Here is a 22,142-nt window from a genome sequence, read left to right on the forward strand (position 1 = left end):
CAGTACAGCTTTCAACCCCTTCATTCATCCGCTTCTGCGACTCCGCAGTCAGTCCGATCTTATGACGCCCCTTTGGGACGAGACCGATGACGACCCGCGCAGCACCAGAGAAAAGAGCATTTTTGATGGTTTCGAAATTCCCCTAAAAAAAGGCTAAACGTGGACACAATTTTTCTACATTGGTGTAACTTCTTTGGAAAAGCTAGAAAAAAGCACAATTAGGATACGATAATACAGGAATACCTTTACAAACCCAGATCACAAGGAAAACTTTCAGAAGATAAAACACTGAAGAAGGGGACAGCTGGTCCCCCAAATAAGAACCTACTAATAGAATTCCAACGCTTATTCGAAATATTTTTCTTTATTTTATTTTGTCGTCGAATACAAAAAAATATTAATAAAAATACGTTGTTTCTCTTGAAAATAATTTAGACTATTCGGTTATTCTGCTTCGTAAAATATTGGAAATTCTTTGTCTTTTGGTGGCTGCAACCAATTTTCTTCAGACCACTTAGTATTTTGTGTTTCAACTATGTGGAACGTGTAAGCATGCCGACTTTTGTTTGATCGATTTAAATCACTCTTGTGAACAACGTTTCCATGGATGAGAACAAGAGTACCTGAAAAATGACATTTACAATTAAATTATTTTTGATAGTATTCTAATCTATTCTAATTTCATTTTCAATTATTAATTTTCCTATTCGGGGAAACTAATAAAGTTCAGAAAATTTTATTTGGAACGTTTCTAAGAAAATGAAAATCCTTTTTAATTATTTAAATTTGAATTTTGTTTTTAAGCTCTTTGAGTTTTCACGGATATGTAACTTTTGTTTTTAATTTACCACACATTGATTATATTAATTTACCTGCATTAACTGGTAGTGGGGTGAAACTTGACTGCGGGTAAATTGGTGCAGCCCGGTCGTATACGAGAAGCTCCTCTGACTTCGTGTCCGGATTACGTATATATCTGCAAAAAGAACAAAAAAGAAATTAGATACCCAAAGATATTGGCGAAGCATTCTTCAAAGTTATGGTTTCAAAGCAAACAATCCCGTTTTCGATTATTGGTAGAGAATTTAATGGATGCGCTTTTGTAAGTTTAGTAACTCCGCCATGCTATTAACATAGTATGCTGGTCCCAAGCCCAGGTAAAGGAGGAGGGTTTGAGGCAACGTACTCTGTACTATCCTCAGTAAAACAAAAATAAAATGCTGAGATCAGGGAAAGGGATAAATAGAGTATAGTTGGAGTTATTCTACTATACTAAATCCTACCTGATCTCTCTTGGTGACAGGCCCCGCGACAGGTCGACCAAGAAAATGCATAGAATGTCGTTACAAACATGATGATCGGATTAAGTCACAGGCCTCGGAGAAATGCTAGGGCGTCCACCTCAGTCGACGCGGCAGGACGGGCCCCGGTCCTGTCGAGAAATGGGCAAGGGTTCTTGACGCATGGACGGCGTCAGGACGTAAGCAAGTTAGTCCGCACACAACGAACAAAACAAATACGTGTCTGCACGCTAAATGTTGGTACCCTAACTGGAAAGACCGAGGAACTCGCAAGAGCCCTTCGGAAAAGGTGCATTGACATCTGCGCTCTGCAAGAAACCCGATGGTCTGGTTCCAAAAGCTGCGACATTGAACGCGAACGCGGTAAAAATGGCTACAAACTTCTCTATTTTGGTAACCCACACACTCAATATGGTGTTGGCATTGCCATCTCAGAGGGTTTCCGTGATGCCATTAAAGAAGTCGAACGATTTGATGATCGGCTGATGAAGCTCACCATTATATCAGCTGATCGCACTATTCACTTCTTCACCGCGTATGCACCACAGACAGGCCGACCTGATGCCGAGAAAGATGCCTTCTGGCAACTTCTCGATGAAAAGACTTGTCACGTGCCTGCTGACGATTACATAATCATTGCCGGCGACCTTAATGGTCATGTGGGTGAAAAGGCAGACGGTAACAGGTGCCATGGGGGAAAGGGGTTCGGAGCGCGCAACGAAGGTGGCGAGCGTATAATCGATTTTGCGGACACCCATGACCTTGTACTTATGAATACATGGTTCATCAAACGATTGTCTCATCTTCCCACATTTTATAGTGGGAACAATAAAACGCAAATCGACTATATTCTCATAAGACGTCACCATTTTACCACTGTCACTGATTGCAAAGTCGTTCCCTATGAGACCATCGCACCTCAACATCGGCCGTTGATTGCTGTCCTGCGAATTAAGCCACCGATAAAACGGCGTGAGGAACGCACTGGCCCGCCGCGCATTAAATGGTGGCGATTTGGTGAGAAGAACGAAGAAACGGTCTCACTCATACGATTGCCAACCATTACGAATGTGGAAGAATCATGGAACCAAATGAAAGACACGATCCACAAAGCGGCCTCTGCAACCCTCGGGGTCACCAAGCCGGGTAAGCGGTACATCAACCGAGATACTTGGCTTTGGAATGATGATGTTGAAATGAAGGTCCGTGAAAAGAAACGCCTCTACCACAAATTTCTCGACGATAAAACGCCTGCTAATTGGCAAATTTATAAGAATGCCAACCGGGAAGCAAAGAAAGCGGTCGCTGTCACCCGAGCGAACCATTTCAAAAATCTTTACGATAAACTGGACACTCGGGATGGCGAGAGAGATTTGTACCGACTAGCTAAAAGCCGTGATGAACGCACACAGGATATCGAACACTTCTGTTGTGTTAATGACAAGAACGGTACTTTGCTTACTGATCGTCGAGCCGCGACGGATAGATGGCGAGAATACTTCGAGCAGATTTCAACTGAAGAATTTGCTCATCCTCCACTTCCACAATCATTGCCGACATTTGGAGCAGTTCCACCAGTCAGCGCAACTGAAGTCGAGGAGGCAATAAAACAAATGAAATCGGGGAAAGCAACAGGACCTGACGACATCGCATCTGAGCTCTGGAAAGCGAAGAGCTGGGACCCAACACCGTGGCTCAGTGAATTCTTTAACCGGGTTATTCAGGAAGGAAGAACACCATCTGACTGGCAAGAAAGTACCACTGTTCCAATATGGAAAAAGAAAGGTAGCCCAGCAGAATGTTCAAATTACCGTCCGATCCGGTTACTTTCCCATACCATGAAGATTTTTGAACGCATTCTTGACAACCGTATTCGCGAAATCGTTGAAATAACCGTGAATCAAGCCGGATTTGTCAAGAACTGCGGAACTACTGACGCAATACACGCTGCACGGTTACTCATGGAGAAACACCGTGAGAAGCATCGCCCTCTTTACATTGCCTTTCTGGATCTAGAGAAAGCGTTTGACCGTGTACCACACGAACTCATCTGGTATGCTTTACGACAACACTTCGTGCCAGAAGAACTCGTGCGCTGGGTTCAATTGCTCTACCACGATCCGAAAAGTAAAGTTCGAAGTATGGCGGGTGTATCAAAACCGCTTCGTGTCTCTGTTGGAGTTCATCAAGGAAGTGCCCTCTCACCACTCCTCTTTGTCCTTGTTATGGACACCGTCACACGGGATATCCAACGTCCAGCGCCCTACACACTGCTTTATGCAGATGATGTTTTCCTAGCATCTGATAGCAAAAATGATCTCGAGCAACTTGTTCAAAAATGGAATGATCGCCTCATGCGACACGGTCTCAGATTGAATTTAAACAAAACTGAATTTTTGACGACCGATCCCCATGAAACAGGCACAATCACTGTCAGCGGCAGTGATCTGCCCAGATCTGAGCGATTTAAATACCTCGGGTCAACGCTATCAGCCAATGGAGAGCTGCGTTATGAAATTGCTTCACGCATTAACGCAACCTGGATGAAGTGGCGTTCCACAACTGGTGTCCTTTGTGATCGACGTATCAACGAACGTCTCAAATCTAAAATTTACCGCAATGTTGTCCGTCCAGTCGCTCTCTATGGTTCTGAGTGTTGGCCGACCATAAAAGACAATGAACGGCGTCTCGCGGTAATGGAGACGAAGATGCTACGTTGGACTAGTGGCGTCACACGTTTAGATCACATCCGAAATGAGGATATCCGCGATCGTTATGGGGTTGCACCGATCGTGGAAAAGTTGCGAGAGAGGCGTCTTCGATGGTATGGTCACGCAATTCGTGCAAACGAGAATTCACTTGCAAAGATTGGTCTGAACATCGAAGTCGATGGTAAACGACCAAAAGGCAGACCTAAGCAACGGTGGCTTGATACGCTGGATGGGGATTTGAAAGCCTCGAGATTGCACCCAGATCAGGCATTCGATAGAGCCAAATGGCGAAGCCGATCACGACGAGCCGACCCCGCTTGTGAACGGGACAAAGGCTGAAGAAAAAGAAGAAGAGTCTCAATAATCAATTGCTGAGACGGACTTAAGAGGTGGACCCAGAGTGAAAATTATCCTTTTAGTTTTCGGTATTTTGTTGTGAATTTGTCTTCCGAGTTGCAAGGGAATATCTTTCTTTGCTCCTTTTCTTCTCAGATCTGGTCATCATGATCACGGATCCGTCGTCCACATCCTAAAGATGTTTTGTAATGACAATCAATGTTAGTTTTTACTGATAGGAAGTACGTTATTATACATGATGTTCTGCAATATTAGACGTAATAGTAAGCCATTTGAGATACTCGTAGATAACTGAAAATATAAGTCATTGGTGGGGGCCACCCAATTTGATTACGGTTGGCCGAATTCGATGAATTCTGGACATCTTCATATTTTCAGACAAACCAATAACAAATTTTATGGTTTCGTAATTGAAATCGCTTTACGAAAATCAGACTAAAATTGTTCAGGTCATGAACACAGAACAACCATTATTCGTTCCAACATTTTCAGCATAATGCCTAAACTTGTATAAGTCAAGACGAATTCTCATTTGATGGTTTACCAGTTTAGGGTGCCAACATAAGTTCCTGTCACTTTCGTCATGTGGTAACAATCTGCTCTGTAGTGTATAAGTCCATGAAACTCAACAAACGTGTTCGGCTTTGTTTTAACCGTGAGCTTGGAGGTCGCTTCCTCATGTCCTACTGCAAATTTCCAGCAGTTTTCTTCTGATTATTGCGGGTAACTACTATTATCTCCCAAGTCTCTGACGGCAGCTAGACAAGATTTGCTGGGGGAATAACCGCTGAATGATTTTCAGCAGGAAATGAAGTTACATGATGTGCGGTAGTTAGTCCTTTTGCGGGGAATGTCTATAATATTGGGATTAGGTCGCATTTTATTGCATAAAAAGCTCTCTCTCTCTCTCTATGCGTGGACCTAATTTAATCATATCGCTCTACAAAAGTTCGCTGGTCCTTTAATTTCGCTAGTCAGCTTGATGACCTTCGCAATTTTTGGGCTTTTATGGTTAGATAATAGCATGAAAGGTAGGTATCAACTTCGTTGGCCCGTATCAGGTTCTACTGCGCAACCGATAAAGATGAAATTCCCCTCCTTACTATCAGTAAACGCACACCTATAAGCCTTTTATCTTAGCCCATACAAAGTTGTTGGATAGTATCTAATTTTGTTAAGGTATCTATTCCTTCTAAATAGGTAAAGAGAAAAATAAGACATAAACATCAGGATATTCCTCTCGGTGAATCGCCAGACTCTCTTTTACTTTGCCCACTTTATAGTATGGTCAAAACAAACCTTCACACATCTCATTCGGGGATGAAAAGTTCAAAGTTGAAATTCAAATTGGGTTGGGTTGTCAAACTTCGGTCACGGAAGGGAAATTTATTGTTGTGGTTGCACTGCACCGCTTTGCCAAGCGTGGTGGGTAAGAGGGGAGGGGGAAGAAGAGACTGAAATGTGAAAATAGTGGTCGTGTTTTCCGTCGAGAGTTCGAGAACGAGTTTCCCATAGAGTTGTGTCGAAATCCCGGAAACGGGTCGCGAACGGGCAAACTTTGACAAACAAATGCGAACGCAGAAAATTAGATGTTTTCAAGGAGAAAGCTGAGTTCGTGGACCGAGACACCAGCTCATTAGTAACAGTTTGGGTTATCGTGGCGGAAAAGGTTTAAACTAACGTAGAGGCCTTGTTGGAGGCATGGCGCCTGGAAAGAAAACATACAGTTTCTAATCGAGCAACAACGACGTCCGACAAACAGAAAATTGAGAACGAAATTGAATGTGAATGTGGTTCCCTGAAGCAGAGCCCCTGCACTATATATTAGAGTGGTTACCCAGTAAACCATGTGCTCGGAGTAGGTTTCTTAGTCAGCCAAAAAATGAACCCTGCTGTTATCGACTTTGAAAACATAAGCGAACGGCTATGCACTCTGCGCTTGCGAGGCAAGTTTAGAAATAAAAGCCTCATTAACGTTCACGCCCCTACAGAGGAGACTGCAGAGTCGGAGAAGGATACATTCTACGAGGCAGTAGAACGAACCCCCGAAGCCTGTCCTGATATCAAAATCGTACTTAGGGATTTTAACAGCTCACATAGCTTACATCAAAATACAAATGATAACGGATTGCGGATTATTCAATTAGCAGTGTCACGCGAAATGGTTGTTGGAGGTACCTGGTTTGCGCGGAAAGCGGTCCACAAACAAACGTGGGCTACTCCCAACCAAATTGACCACGTGCTGATCGAACGCCGCCACCTCTCAGCCTTGATGAATGTCAGAACATATAGGGGTCGGCCAATATAGACTCGGATTACGTGCGGAGACTTATCACGAACTCCGTCGACCGAAGAAGCGACTTCACAGACGGAAAAAGGAAGCCTAGGAGAACCAATAGGTCTGTGAACTCGAAAAGTACAAGGAGCAACCGCACCAGGCGCGGAAGTTTTACCAACAAGTCAGCAGGATGAAGCCTTACAAACCTCGATGCTCATCCTGTCGAGACAAATAGGCAATCTGATTTCCTACATAATGGGCATATTGGAGCGATGGGTTGAGTACTTTGATGAACTACTGAACAACCAGAACATCGGCGAGTTGGAGGTCCCGCCAACTGAAGACGACGGACAAATGATGCCACCACCAAGTATAGACGAATCAGTCTGTGCAATCTATCCGCATAAAAACCGGAAGCCGCCAGGAGCCGATAGAATTACAACCAAATTGATTAAATATGAAGGCGACCAATTACACCAAGTGGTTCATCAACTAATGCTCAAGGTATGGACAGCGAATTAATGCCTGATGACTGGCAACGAGGCATTATCTATATATCACGTAATACAGCAATTATAGAGGCACCACGTTGCTGAGTACCACCTATAAGATATTCTCAGCTATCGTGCTAGGCCGTATAGCCTCATACGACAAGAGCAACATTGGTTTTACTCTAGGCAAATCAGCAACAGATCAGATTTTCTCTTTGCGGCACGCGATTAAAAAAAACTGCTGAAATAAGGACATCAGTTGCACCATTTTGACAGCATAGAATTCGGTACCCCGATGAAATTGATCAGACTGATTAGGCTGAACCTCACCAAAGCAGCAGGATCACTCTCGAGATCATTAACCATCAACAACGGTCTAAGGCAAGGGGATGCTCTATCATCCGTCTTCATCAACCTGGCCCTGAAGAAAGTGATTCGTGATGCAGATGTAAATGCGAGAGTCACCATCCTCTTCAAGTACACCTAACTACTGGCATACGCTGACGATATCGACATTATGGGAAGAAGAACCCGAGATGTACAATTTACCTTCATCCAGATCGAGTAGCGGCGCGAGATCTCGTGCTGCCGATAATAGCTATGACGATGAAATCCGCGCACGGTTGTTGGCAGCCAACAGAGCCCATTTCAGTTCACAAAAACTATTTCTCTCAAAACGTCTCACCATAGGGTCAAAGCTCCCGTATTCCTCGGAACCCGGGTTCTTAGCGAACTCTTGGCTGCGTTCAAGAGAAAAATCTTATGAAGAATATTTGGCCCCCTACATGAGGATGGACGATTCCATAGCCTACATAATGACGAAATCTATGAACGATATTACGACCATCTGGTTGTGGGGATAAAATCTGGCTCAACAGGTTGCGGTGGGCAGGTCACTTAATACGCATGGGTGAGGATGATCCAGCCCGAAAAGGCTATAAGGGCAATATTTATTGTAGGAAAAGAAGACGAAGCAGACCCTGTCTGAGATGGAGCGATGGCGTAAGTCAGGACGCCAGACAACTTTTAGGGATATCGAATTGATGAATATCAACGCAAAACCGGGGTGTCTGCAGTTCCTTATTAAGGCAGGCTTTGACCGGATACCGGTTGTTGCGCAGTTGATGATGATAATGAATGGAACTTAAATGTTGAAAGTAATTTCTATCCGGGAGGATAGTTTTGAATTTATAAAATTAATTATAGTTGAACCTAAGTTGTTTTTGCTTTAGGCCCCTCCCAAGAAAAGAGTCATTCCTCCCTCCTCATTAGCACAGGTTACCCCCTTTATATTTAAAGCGGGAGGGGGCGAACGTTTCAGTTGGCGCCGGCCACCGCAGGGCCACCATGTCATCTGGCCCCCATGAGAAGGAAAGGAAAACGGGTGCCACTCGTCGCGTAGGTGCCAAAATCGGGTCAAGGCTATTTCTTCTTCTTCCCCATCGTAGTAGAGCAACTGAACCCAGCACATGAGTCCTTCCGGCACTAGGTGCTATCATAGAGCATACCAGATAAGTTCGTGTGGCACGCGCTTTTTTCGCATCCAGAAATGCAATGTAAAATGAGCGATTCCTCTCACTGTGCTTCCCCATGAGTAACTGCGCAGCGTGTATTGCGTCAGTAGTTCCTCAGTTCTTGACAAATCCGGCTTGATTCACGGTTATTTCAATAATTTCACGAATATGGTTGTCAAAAATGCTTTCGAAAATCTTTATGAAATGGGACAGCGACCGGACAGTAATTTGAACATTCTGCTGGACTACCCTTCCTTTTCCATATTGGAACTGTGGTACTTTTTTGCCAGTCAGATGATGTTCTACCTTCCTGAATTATAAAAGAAATTCACTGAACGATAAAAGAATTCACTGAGCCACAGTGCTGGGTCTCAGCTCTTCGTTTTCCAAAGCTCAGATGCGATGTCGTCAGATACTTTGCTCTAGCCGATTACATACATTTCACTGCTTCCTCGACTTCAGTGGTGTTGATAGGCGGGATTGTTCCCAATATCCGCAGTGCTTATGAAAGTGAAGAATGAACAAATTCTTCCGTTGAAATCTGTTCGAAATATTCTTATCATCTATCCGTCACCGCTCGTCGGTCAGTAAGCAAAGTATCATTCTTGTTGGTAACGCAACAGATGTGTTCGATATCCTGTGTGCATTGGTGCCCGCTTTTGACAAGTCGATACAGATCTCTCGCCATCCCGAGTGTTCAGTTTATCGTAGAGATCTTTTTAATGAACCGCTCGGGTGACAGCGATCGCTTTCTTTGCTTGGTTGGTTGGCATTCTTATAAATTTGCAAATTTGCTAGCGTTTTATTGTCTAATGTAATGTAATGTAATGATCCAACTTATTTGATAGACCAACAGTACATAGCATTACAACAACAAAAACTACTATTCTTATTTAGAACAATTTGTGCATTAATGGGTTCAGGGTTGTGAAAGAGGTTTTACTATTAAATTTTTAAATCAAAATATTGGAGAGGAGATAAATTTTTGTAAGCGTGAATTGGAGAAGGGAAAGAAGGAACAAGGAATTCGGGACAATGAAAATAGTCAAAATACTATTCCATACGGAAGGAAGAGGTTTTAGACAGTTAAGCGTATTTTTCATGTTATTTTGGAGCCTGCCTAGGGATCGTCCGGAAATACTGCGTTAGCCTTGTAGCCAGCAGATACTACTAGCTAATGTAGAATATGTAAAGGAATCTTGATACTTCATTGGCTCTATCTGGACATTGCAAGATGTAAGCCTTCACCCTGTAGGAGAAAAAGATGTTCCTAAACAACCTACTTATGATTAATGACCCCATTTTGTAGTTGGCTTGCTACCAGTTTGACCTTTCAGTAGCCCTTCATAGTATGATCCAATCATCCCAAAATATAAGCAAGGACTGAGCTGTTTCAAATCTCAATCAGCCAAGGTATATTGGCTACAGCAATAGAGTTTCATTAATCCTTGAGTTGTAGCAACCTAATATAGGTGAATGCTTTTCATTGTTAACCTTTGCTTCAGTGTACATATACATGTATGGTCTTCTCGCTATTTTGAAATCGTTTCGTTTGTAAACAAAAGTCGCATATTAACACTTACCTTCTATGAACACCACTTTTATGAGATCCTTTTATAAATTGAAGACAGCCATTTTGTTGTGTGGCATCTTGCAATGCTATCCAGAATCCGAGGGTCGAATTTGGCTCAGTGAATAAATAAGATGCATCCTGGTGTGGAATTACTTCGCCTCCAATTCCCGCATTTTTGTAAATGTACATGCTTTGTGGAACAGCAGGTCGTTTGTAGCCCAATTGCCAGCATATTTCACGAACACGATCACAGCACGTAATATTTTGGAAAACAGGGATATCAGTATGTAGCGCGTGTCCAACCTACATGAAAAGCGAATATTAAATCCTAATTTGTTCAATTTAAAGCCAATTAAAAGAAATTAGTAAATTGTCAATGGAATGCTTACCTTGTTGAGAGCGTTTAGTGGATCCAGTTTGAGCTCGCCTTTTTCATCGATTGCACCTTCTTCAAAAAAGTAACGTACTTTATCGCCGGATTCAATAAAATATTTTTCTCGGCTTTGTGCTTTGTCTGAATTTACACCACTGAAAACTTTGCGATCTTCCTGTGGAGCTTCTAAACATAATTTTTTACCAGCCTCTAGTAGTTGTTCTATCTCATCGGGTTTTAAAAAGTCCTCAATAACTGCATAGCCATTTGCTTCCAACTGCAATTAAGGAAAAAATAAATCGCATAAATACATATGTATACATAAATGTTGGACAAAGTATATAATCGAACAAAGAATTGAGTTACATATTTCTATTTGAAATCATTTAATTAATATAATCCTGTTTACTTCGCAAGTGGATGCATTAAATGCAATCTTCTTCTTTTTCTTCAGCCTTTGTCTCGTTAACAAGCGGGGTCGGCTCGTCGTGATCGGTTTCGCCACTTGGCTCTATCGAATGCCTGATCTGGGTGCGATCTCGAGGCTTTCAAATCCTCATCTAGCGTATCAAGCCATCGTTGTTTAGGTCTGCCTTTTGGTCGTTTACCATCGACTTCGATGTTCAGACCAATCTTGGCAAGTGAATTCTCGTTGGCACGAATTGCATGACCATACCATCGAAGACACCTCTCTCGCAACTTTTCCACGATGCAACCCCATAACGATCGCGGATATCCTCATTTCGGATGTGATCTAAACGTGTGACGCCACTAGTTCAACGAAGCATCTTCGTCTCCATTACCGGAAGATGCCGTTCATTGTCTTTTATAGTCGGCCAACACTCAGAACCATAGAGAGCGACTGGACGGACGACATTGCGGTAAATTTTAAATTTGAGACGTTCGTTGATACGTGCATCACAAACAATACCAGTTGTGGAACGCCACTTCATCCAGGTTGCGTTAATGCGTGAAGCAATTGCATAACGCAGTTCTCCATTGGCTGATAGCGTTGACCCGAGGTATTTAAATATCAGATGCTAGGAAAACATCATCTGCATAAAACAGTGTGTAGGGCGCTGGACGTTGGATATCCCGTGTGACAGTGTCCATAACAAGAACAAAGAGGAGTGGTGAGAGGGCGCTTCCTTGATGAACACCAACAGAGACACGAAGCGGTTTTGGTACACCCGCCATACTTCGAACTTTACTTTTCGAATCGTGGTAGAGCAATTGAACCCAGCGCACGAGTTCTTCTGGCACGTTGTTGTCGTAAAGCATACCAGATGAGTTCGTGTGGTACACGGTCAAACGCTTTCTCTAGATCCAGAAAGGCAATGTAAAGAGGGCGTTCTGCAAGTTGGAAGTACTATGCATTAATCTAGGTTAAAACAAGCCGAAAACTGGAAACTCAGCAGTTCAGATATTAAAGGTTCTGTATATTTCTTATGTGAGATTATTTGAGTGCATGATGGTTTACACATAGTTCGTTGTGCATTGGTATGTTTCTGACTATTCAATTCAATTTGATTCTGACCTTTTATTTCTCAGGGTGCAGTAATTCTACGCGAAATGAGCAATTTCGACCTGTTATAATTTTACTAATAATAATAGGCTTTTCACCAAACTTTTCAAAATGATGATTCATATTACGGCCTTTATAATTGAAAAATTGTCGGTTCTAAATTAATTTAAGATGGGGGAGAATTTAGAATAAAATGATAAGTAATACACTATTATATATATTTAAACAGATATTGAGGAGTAGTTTGAGGCCTAGATGTCCTATACAGGGACCATCATGATTTTTTTTCGGCTGAGTAGTTTCGGCTCATAAAATGACTGACCTTGCCGTATAGCCTTCCGAAAGTACTAAACGATACCTTTCACTTGAAATCTGCAGTATTCGTAGTTTTGCGCCATGCAGATTAGCCGATTTCGTTAATGTCTTGCATCGAGCTGATGAAAGATCAATTTACTATTGCTCTTTTCAAATTCATAAATTCAAACCCGAATCCAGATTGCACAAAAGCAGTAGTGAATTTCAAATATTTATTTCAAGATAATAATGTTCTCTCTTTATAGAATTTCCATACCAACACTGTGTTGCCTTCTACCCTCTCGAACCCCTAAAGCCTATTTAGCTGCTATCCAGTTACATATATTTTCAAATATCAAAATGATCGTTAGCTTCTTCTCTAATCTAATCTCGGGACTAACAGGTGCATACAGCTCTCAACGGAGAGACTGGAATCTGGCGTGCAAAGTAGGATCATCGGAGCGATTAAAATGGGCATTTAACTCGTTCCATAGATACGAGTCTGCAGGTCCGAATGGCATCATTCCTGCGCTATTAATAGAGGGAATGGATGCCCTGGGTCTACATATCCGGAATACATATCGCGCATGCATGCCTAGCACACGCCTATATTCCAATTAACTGGCGTGATTTGAAGGTGTTATTTATTCCCAAACTAGGGAAATCTACCTAAACACACGCAAAAAGCTTCCGACCGATCAGTCTAACGTCTTTTCTACTAAAAGGACTACAAAAACTAGTTTAGAATTTCATAAGGGATACACACATTCCTAAGTGGCCATTTCCCTATAAGCAACACGCTTACCAGAAAGACAAATCCACGGAGACAGCACTCCATGAACTCACGGCAAAAATTGAAAAGGCGATTTCCGAAAAAGAATACTCCTTAGGCGCATTCATGGACATCGAAGGTGCCTTCAATTATACCTCATTCGTAGCAATTTGTGATGCAGAAAAACAGCATGTAATCGAACCGCTGCTAATCAGTGGAGCCTTCACATCCTAGAATGGAGAAAAGTCTTCGCGCTAGCATTTGCGGACGGTCTAGCCATAATAATTACCGGTAAGTTTGCGAACACAGTACGTGACCGCTTCAAAGCAACCCTGCATGAAATCCACAATTGGTGCCTCGGCAATGGACTCACGGTGAACGCTAGATTGTTCTGGTTCTGTAGGAATGCGATAGGTAAGACGTGGGGATTTTCACCAAAACGGATATTTTGATGTATGCATGCATCGTCTGGTGGCCGAGACTGAACTTTGCAAACAGCAGGAAGCTGCTAACGCAGATTCAGAGACTTGGTTGCCTAAGTATTACTGGAGTAATGAGTACTACCCCGACTGCGGTACTTCAAGCTGTCCTAAATCTTGCTATGGGCAGCCAATATGAGCAGGAGGAAGAGACGGCCCTGCACTTTTTATGCAGCTGGCCGGCAAGGTTTTCTTTAGTGAAGAATCTCCACACACTCTACCTATGGAGAATGTTCTCAGATTCGCTAAAGCCTGCGAACGCCGCCGGCGGGAAGCCATTGAATAGGAGATTTACGGGGATAGTATAATACAATGGGCCTAACAATGGCCTGAGTGCTCGGAGCTGCGACTCCCCCCAGTAAACTCAATTAAATTAGCCTCCTTTTTTCCCCTCACGAATTACATCATTCGGCTTCATTGTGTTAATAAATGCATTTTTGCCTATCAGTTCGAAGCTGGTTATTATGAAACATTTATTTGTCTATTTACTGCTATGAAACAGATGAGCACATGCAGTCTGAGATCATTGTTTTAGTGCGTGCGACGAAATTCGCTCGAAGGTTTCGGTGACAAACAGAATGAGATGGCTGAGGAATTGAAATTAGGAGGTCGAGTTGTAGGGAGGTAGACCATTCCTCTAACTTTGTCTGATATTTTAGGGTTTTTTTAAAAACATTTTAATTCGAGTGTCTTGTGCGAGTTCTTTTACTTTTAGATTTTTTCCTACCACCGTTCGTATAATGAAAATCGACCGTATAATCAGGTGATCGAAGATGAGTTTTGAGGAAGAAGGCGCACATTATTTGATTTGTCCACCTTGTTTCGAACTTATTCATGAGTCTGCTTTGTTTGCTAACTGTCCCAAGATGCATAACAAGGCCTCATCGGTATTTTGAATCAAATCTTGGGTAGAAGCGCAATTGTTTTTCTAATGTACAGCACCTCTCGACCAATTTTCTCCAAGCAAAATTTTTGTTTTCCTGCCTGAATGCATAAACAAATATATGAAATGTATGTAATATGCAAATCAGTGACATGAATCATATATAGAATATCATACAGTTCGAAAATTGTGTATGGATCCTTTAAGAATTCTTTAGCCGGTCAAAGACCACATCTCCACTGCAGGGAACGGCCGGAACTCGTCCAAAGGCAATCATCAGCTGAGCTCAGTATTTGGTCCGACAAACCTCACTGATAAGTAGGAAGAAGGAGCGGCGCATGTTACATCTACTCCGGGAGAACGCGTCGAGCAGCCAAGTGCCTTTGCTTGGCCGCTCGACGCGGCTGCCATAGGCAGAACATCGAGTGGGTTGATTAGCTAATTACTCGGAATGTACGAACCAAACTGATGTCGAGAGTTCAGAGAGGCCGTACGTGTCACCTCCGCATCCGGAGACTATCCAGGGGTGAGATATGACAATCAGGGCCATGTTAAAGCAAGGGATAAAGAACATTGGAAGTATACACTCTTCTTGTTATTTGGTCTAAGAGCAGAGGAATTATCGTACGGAGTAAATTCCAGATGAGGCTGGGACTACCCGTACCAACGTTTCAGTTAGATATTAGTAACCATAGATGTACTGTGGCAGTTTGGGAAGTAGGTCCGTCTGCATGGTTGAAGTATATAACATTACTTGTTGGCATTCATCATTAAGTAATGTTGAGGAAACCTTACATGATCCGAGGGGTAAGAAAACTCCAGGTGTTGATGGAACACCGGCGAAGCTATGGAAAAAAGGCAGTATGTTCTGCCTTTTGAAACTCTCCTACACAAGTTAATTGTTATGATAACATATGAATGCCCTGATATGCCCGTTGTTATTAGAGGGAAGATAAACTCCGCTATGACAACTACAGAGACGTTGCACTGTTGTTTTTGTCAAACAAAATCTTGACGAAAATCAGTGGAAAAAAACTAAGACTGAGGAAAATTGACACCGAGCTTCTGCTCAGATTTGGCTTTGGGGCATGTCATCCGAAGAATTATCATTAACACAAATGGTGACTACTAGTAAAATCAATCTCGCCGGTAACATACGCCGCATCTGCAAATGTCGTTAACATGTTTTAGCGCCAAATTTTGTGATGCATATTTGGACGGGATCAGACTAGAGAATCAATTATAATTCGGAATTGTACAAGATCTTCGACCATTCAACTGTATCCACTTGAGACCAAGGTGATTGTTCATGGTGTCAGACTTGCGCTGCAAACAACCGAGGTCAAGATGACTAACTAAAACAAGAATACCGATCGGAGAGTTGATTATTGAGTCAAAACCAAGTGCTAGTTAGGTACCTTGGGTTAACGATCGACTTGAAGATGAATTTTTCCGAAGAAATCAGTGCAACAGCGAATAAGGCTGCAGTTGAAGTTTCGCCTTTAAGTTGGTCGATGACGAACGTTGGGGATCCTACATCCACCAGGAGATGTCTTCTAATGAGTTCAAATAAGAAGTTGTGGGCTGATGCCTTTGTAGGTGTAATGCAAGTGCCTTAGTACAGAGATGGGGAATTTGGCATACTGCCTCAAAACAGGCTGTGATGGGGAGGATCGCCGTTGCCCTCCTTACTAAGAAATTTAAAGCTATCTAGAAATCCAAGGAAAAAGACTCAAGCGAGTTAGCTGCCCATGAAGAATGGCTTGAAAAATGTGTCAGGAGGCAGATTGACTGCAAAGTTCATGGGCAATTTAGATCCGAGACTGAATCGAAAGCATGGTGGGGGCTTGATTATTTCCGTATCCAGCTTCTAAATGGGCATGAAGGTTTTCAGGAGGAATTGGCAAAACATGATCCCCTAACTGTATGTTCTGTAATGAAGTGGTGGTGGGATGGAAATCGTCTACAACTTTATGTAGACACAGACAACATTTGCGAAGAGATATTGAGGGTCGCTGACGAGAGGAGCTGTGTTAAGCAGAGCTCGACCGGTGGAGAGATTGGATGGCAAGAGGTTTCATGAACCAATATTTAAATTCTTCAAGAAAGAAATTTCTTGACATGAAAGCTCTCTAAGCTGGGAGAGCAGGAGTCTTTCCCGAAGTAATGTCTCAAACGGTTCAAGGCTAGTTCTCTGATGTCCGGCTTCCGTTGGGGAGCTAACAGTCTGTGCGAAAACGCATTCGCCTTCCTTACCCAGAAAGTATATATGCATATTCAACTCGAGGTTCTGGCAACAGTTAAGATAAATTTTCTAGCATTTCTCATATATTTGAGCTCAAGGTAAATATTCATTCACAACAGCTTCAACTTTATGGAAGAACCGCGTTGTTGAATGAAGGTGAACGTGAATTTCTTGTTATTTACACGATATACAAGCTTACGTTTAATATTACTATTATTTCAGCCCATGAGAAATACCCCAATCTTATAGGATTTCCAAATTGTATGTTTCTATCGGCTACAACTCTCCCTATGATCAATATACCGTTGATATTGGTGACCAGACTATTGAAAGCTGTGATTTTTGCTATCGTGAGAAGCTTCTGTTTCTTTAAATATGGATAAATTGGAAGCTCATAGCACTGTTCTTCACAGGGTCTAATTCAGAATTCTAATGCTTCATACATTAATCGTATGCAGCCTTACTTTCTTACTGAACAGGCATTATTTTCCCGTATCGAATAGATTTAACGAAAGTCAGAAAGCGGTCGATAACTACACCTGCAAACCAGGCAAAAACATTCTAGTATGAATCCACATATTCGATATTCAAAGATTTGATCATTTTTCCACGGTTGGTTGAAGCATTCTGCGGACCGACATTTTAAAGGGTGTAAGTATTTCATAAACCATACTTCATCTTCCTAACATAAAAAAATCATATATTTGCATATATAAAGATACATTTTTTAAAACTCGTAATCATATTAACTTTAATCCGTTGCTTATTTTTAGAAAATTTACAAGAATCTATTTTCGACCCATGAGTAATAATAGAATAAAATTATGCAGTAATCTGTCAAAAGATATAAATTGCTCTTTCTTACTCTGTACCAATAATAATTTTTTTTCTCTATTTTTTAGATGAGTTGAGATGATGTATTCAAACATAAATACATTCAGTTTGTCCATTTAGGAACCAGCGTGAATGAAATTCACGCAATCATTTGAAACTGAGCCAATTTTACTTTGTACGAATATACCTAACACGAAATACAAGAGCGTGGAAAAGCCATTTTGACACTCAGGTAATCATGGTCTAAATTTATAAAATCGTCTTGTAAACCGCTGTTTCGGTACGATGTCGATTGAAAGGTGCATGATTAATGCAATTTTAAAATAGCTTCAGATATATTTGGTTCCTAGTGGGAATGCAAGCGGATTTCGCAATAGCATCAGCAGCTGCACGCTTGGCTGAGTCTTCCGAATGTGCGAGAAAATCTAAATTTTTATCTAATTTTTTTTTACAGTAATATTCTTTAACAGGAACAATTTGTTCTATGCCTGTTAACTAAAAAAAATTATAGGCAAATGAGAAATATTTACAGAATATACATGTTTTCGCACTGATAAATTAGATGTCGCCGACGATGTTATAAATTAACTTAGTCTAGACGAAATCTATAAAAAATTTGCACTACGCTTTCAGATATTATGCTTTGGGTAGATTTGAAGTAGATTATATTTTTTTTATGTACGGAGAACGAAAGTAAATCATCTGGTTGAACATTACTAATCAAATCCAAGTGGAGTTTGTTATATGGATTTATAATTATAATCAATAAATCCCTTTTATGAACCGTTTACTTAGCCTTTTTATAATAGTAATAGTATATAGTCCTACTTCGCTTCTAATTGAAAGTAGAATTTTTGTTTCCTATTGCGACACTTTGAAATTATAAATTAATGGAAATTCAAATATCAGAAAATTAGTAAAGACACCTAATAGATTATATAATATATAAAAAGTCGGAAATCGACGCCTTAGGCATACGAGGTTTTCCTGGATTTTTGGGGTATATACGTTGCAATGTACGTTGCATATCCCCGATATTTAATACAATGTGGTGCTGACATTTTATCCCTTAGGGAGTAGTAATTTGACGCGAATGGGGCAAGTTTAATAATGGAAGGATTTGCACCAAACTTTCCAGTATGATGCTTCATATTAGAATCGACATATATTACTGCCTTACGGATCTACGATAACCTTAAGGGAGACCCGTAGTACATTTCCAAAATAAAATAATATACAGTAGACGTCCAATGTAACAAACCCCCGATCTAACAAATTTTCCATCTAACGAATCGCAAGTTTTGTTCATCGACACTTCTATATAACGAAAGCCTGTTTTTGTTTGCCATTCAATTTAACGAACATCATGAAATTGTGCCTGTTTCAAATTGTTGCATAGGTGTTGATCTCTTACTCTTTAGTTTTGAGTTGAGTTGAGAGTCATATGTCAAAATAAGTGTTAACGGAAACGAATATCGTAAATAAAGTAAAGATTTTAGATGAGAGTAAGAATGGAACATCTTGAAAAGTTCTTTTTGACAAGTAAGGGTTACCAAGTCCATCAGATGTTTTATCAAATCTTAGAGGGATAAAGTTTTGGGTGATACAGTAAAGGCCAGCGTAAAGAACAGATTTGCCCTAAAGAGCAGAGAGTTTCCAAAAATGGAAGAAACTCTCGATCAACGGTTTATTGAAGCACGTGAACGTCATCCAACAATGAACTCCAAAAGTGCAAGAGCTGCATAAGAAGTTTCATGAGGGTCATTCCTTGTTATCGACGGTTGGCTTTCAAAATTTAAACAAGTCGGAAAACCGGAAGCTTGACGCTTCAGATACAAAAGGTTTTGTGTTGCCCTATGTGAGAAGCATAACGCAGTTCTCCATTGGCTGTCAGTATTGTCTCGAGATGCGTACTAATCGAGACCTTTCATTTGATATCCCAAATGGCTATAATCGGAGAAAAAAAATTTACGTGAATGGGGGCCATCCATTAAGTTCAACGTACAGCAATGTAATTCACCGCAAGTGTAGGGGGTTCAACTTTCTAACTTTGTACCAAATTTGTTGTCAATCGGTCTAAGCTGAGGATAGTGGGTGTGACAGGCAGACAGACAGACAATCAACCGAGTTTTGGAGTGGTATTGGTATATATATATATGTGTTTGATATTGACATGACAAATAATCACTGTCATTGATAAGACATCAAATTATTCAAAATGTCAAGCAAAGTATCGACCATTGGAAGATCAACCAGATTGGAGAGGGAACTGCCAGTCAGTACAGCTGCTGAGTTATCTGGAGAACAAGAATCGCAACTGGAATCAGGAAGAATCAGGCCCCTATTTCAAAAGCTGCTACAAAAAGAGGGGAGGAAGACAAGAGCTGTTGAAACATCAGAAAAGTAAAATGCATGATTTGACAACCCGCGATTTTGAGTTTCCATTCTAAGGGCTGCCGAAAAATCCCAACAATATTGCACGAGTTATACATATTCGAGCAATAGCGTCTATTTTCAGAGTTAGTGCAGGTCCCGACGAGCAAGGCACAGGATGTGAAGCTAAACACTCACAACAGGTTTGATCAAGATTGAGAATCGGTCTCAATTAAGCAGCACTCAATTACAATGAAGACCACGGTTATAAAATGCATTGAAATGTCCTCATTTATCTAACGACTATATTGTACATACACTGTCGCTCGTTGAAATTTTAGTAAAAATTGCCTGGTATGGATTGTATCACTGGCAAGGTCACTACTGGCTGAGCTACCAGAGCTACTTTTAACTCATTTCGCTGAAGCTATTTACGATTCCAAATACTTTTTCAAGCATATTCGGAAATACAATGCATGTTTTCAGATAGCATCGTTTAAAGGGATATTCAAAGTTAAAAAACAAGTCTATCATCAAATTGGTTTACTTCTTCCATTATCTCAAATACGGGATTTCAAAAACACCATGAAAATCCCAAGGGGCCAAATCGGGAGAGTGGGCAGCCACTCCAAAGCGCCCCTAATTGGGAAACAACCATCGATGCTCCGTCTTGTTGGAACCAAATGTCCCTCAAGTACAACTCATCTAGCCGTGGGAAAAAAAGATTCCTGTAACATGTTCACATACCGGTCCGAATTCACTATCACTTCATTTTCCTCAAAAAACCAACCAATAATTCCACGTAAGCAATTAGCACACCGCATTGGGACTTTTGGTGAATGCAAACGCCTTTGTTGCAATTTTCGAGGATTGGTGTCAGCACAGTAAGACATGTTTTCAATAATATCCTCAGGAATAATTTCAAGAAAAACCACATACGCGTTTATCCGAGAATCGAAGATAGGTTCAGAAAGTTCCTACACAATGGAAATCTTGTAAGAATAGAAATGAAGATCATCATGAAGAATTCTCTTCACAGACCGATCGGAAAGTCCAAGGATGGGCGCATATTTACGCTCAGATCGGGATGGTGATCGCTCAATGTTTCCAAGTTATCTAATAAGCCAGGGGACTCCACTTTTTCATCTTGTAACAATTGCAGTTTTTCTGAACGTATGTTAGTGGTCCTCGTACCAATTGATTCCCGGTCCGGGACCAACAGAGCTAAATTGAAGGGACTCCAGTTCATAGGGGTATAAAATGACCCTGAAGGGCACGGGTTACATACATATCAATAAGCATAGTAATAAACTATACTTGATAATTAATAAAGTTGAGTACAAACTAGTCGGAAACCGGAAGCTGAGTGCTTTAGATATGAAAGGTTTAATTGGATTTTTTGTGTAAGAATATTTGGGTGCACATTTATATATAACTCGTAGTGTATATACTTTGAATATGCCTGATATTAAATTCGATGTGGTCCTGACATTTTGTTTCTTAGGGAGTAGTAATTTGAGGCGAGAGGGCAAATTTGGCCTAATATAATTTTGTTAAGAATGAAAAGATTCCCACCAAACTTTCCAGTATGATCGTCTGCCTGGATTTAAGAGTAACTTAAGGGCGGCCCGCAGTAAATTTTGAAATATCATGATTATTAACATTATTGCCGCAGATATTCGTGTGGACGGTATTTTGAGGCCAGAACACAACATGACTACGAATTATATTGAGCGTAAATTCGCTCACACTTTGGGCCAAAGCTTGGCCAGAGCTGATCATCTTTTTTTTAAGCATTGAGGGGTCCTAAGTCCGCATCCACTTGATGTCCAACCGGACCAAATGGGAAGCAACTTACTCCTTCTTCCTTTGGTCTTAATCCTTAAAAAATATGTTCAGCTCTGACCAAGCTTTGGTCCAAAGTATGTATACTCGTTCTTCTTCTATGCCTTTCATACAAGCTATTAATTTACTCATTCACTCTAATTATAGTTGTTGCCTATTTATAATATTACTAATTTAGTTGATGGTTTCATTAAATTTCGGTTGCCCCTTAGTCACTATGTGACTGTAGATAATATTTAGTGCGTCGCGATCAGGGCCAATTTCAAATGTAGGTCACCCAAGATAAAAGTTACA

General features: G+C 41.1%; 1 protein-coding gene across 1 annotated transcript in view; it reads right to left on the reverse strand.

The window, feature by feature from the left end:
• Window positions 1-345: 345 nt before the first annotated feature.
• LOC119651178 (phytanoyl-CoA dioxygenase domain-containing protein 1 homolog) overlaps window positions 346-22,142 on the reverse strand; it is a 28,684-nt gene continuing 6,887 nt past the window's right edge. Inside the window, exons 2-5 of the mRNA XM_038054605.1 lie at window positions 10,615-10,875; window positions 10,236-10,528; window positions 873-976; window positions 346-623 (exon numbers count right to left, since the gene is read on the reverse strand). Coding sequence (XP_037910533.1) covers window positions 445-623; window positions 873-976; window positions 10,236-10,528; window positions 10,615-10,875 — 837 coding nt within the window. The 3' untranslated portion in view covers window positions 346-444. The remainder of the gene's footprint in view (window positions 624-872; window positions 977-10,235; window positions 10,529-10,614; window positions 10,876-22,142) is intronic.

Source organism: Hermetia illucens, chromosome 3 (genome assembly GCF_905115235.1).
Source record: "Hermetia illucens chromosome 3, iHerIll2.2.curated.20191125, whole genome shotgun sequence".
NCBI classification, from domain to species: domain Eukaryota; kingdom Metazoa; phylum Arthropoda; class Insecta; order Diptera; family Stratiomyidae; genus Hermetia; species Hermetia illucens.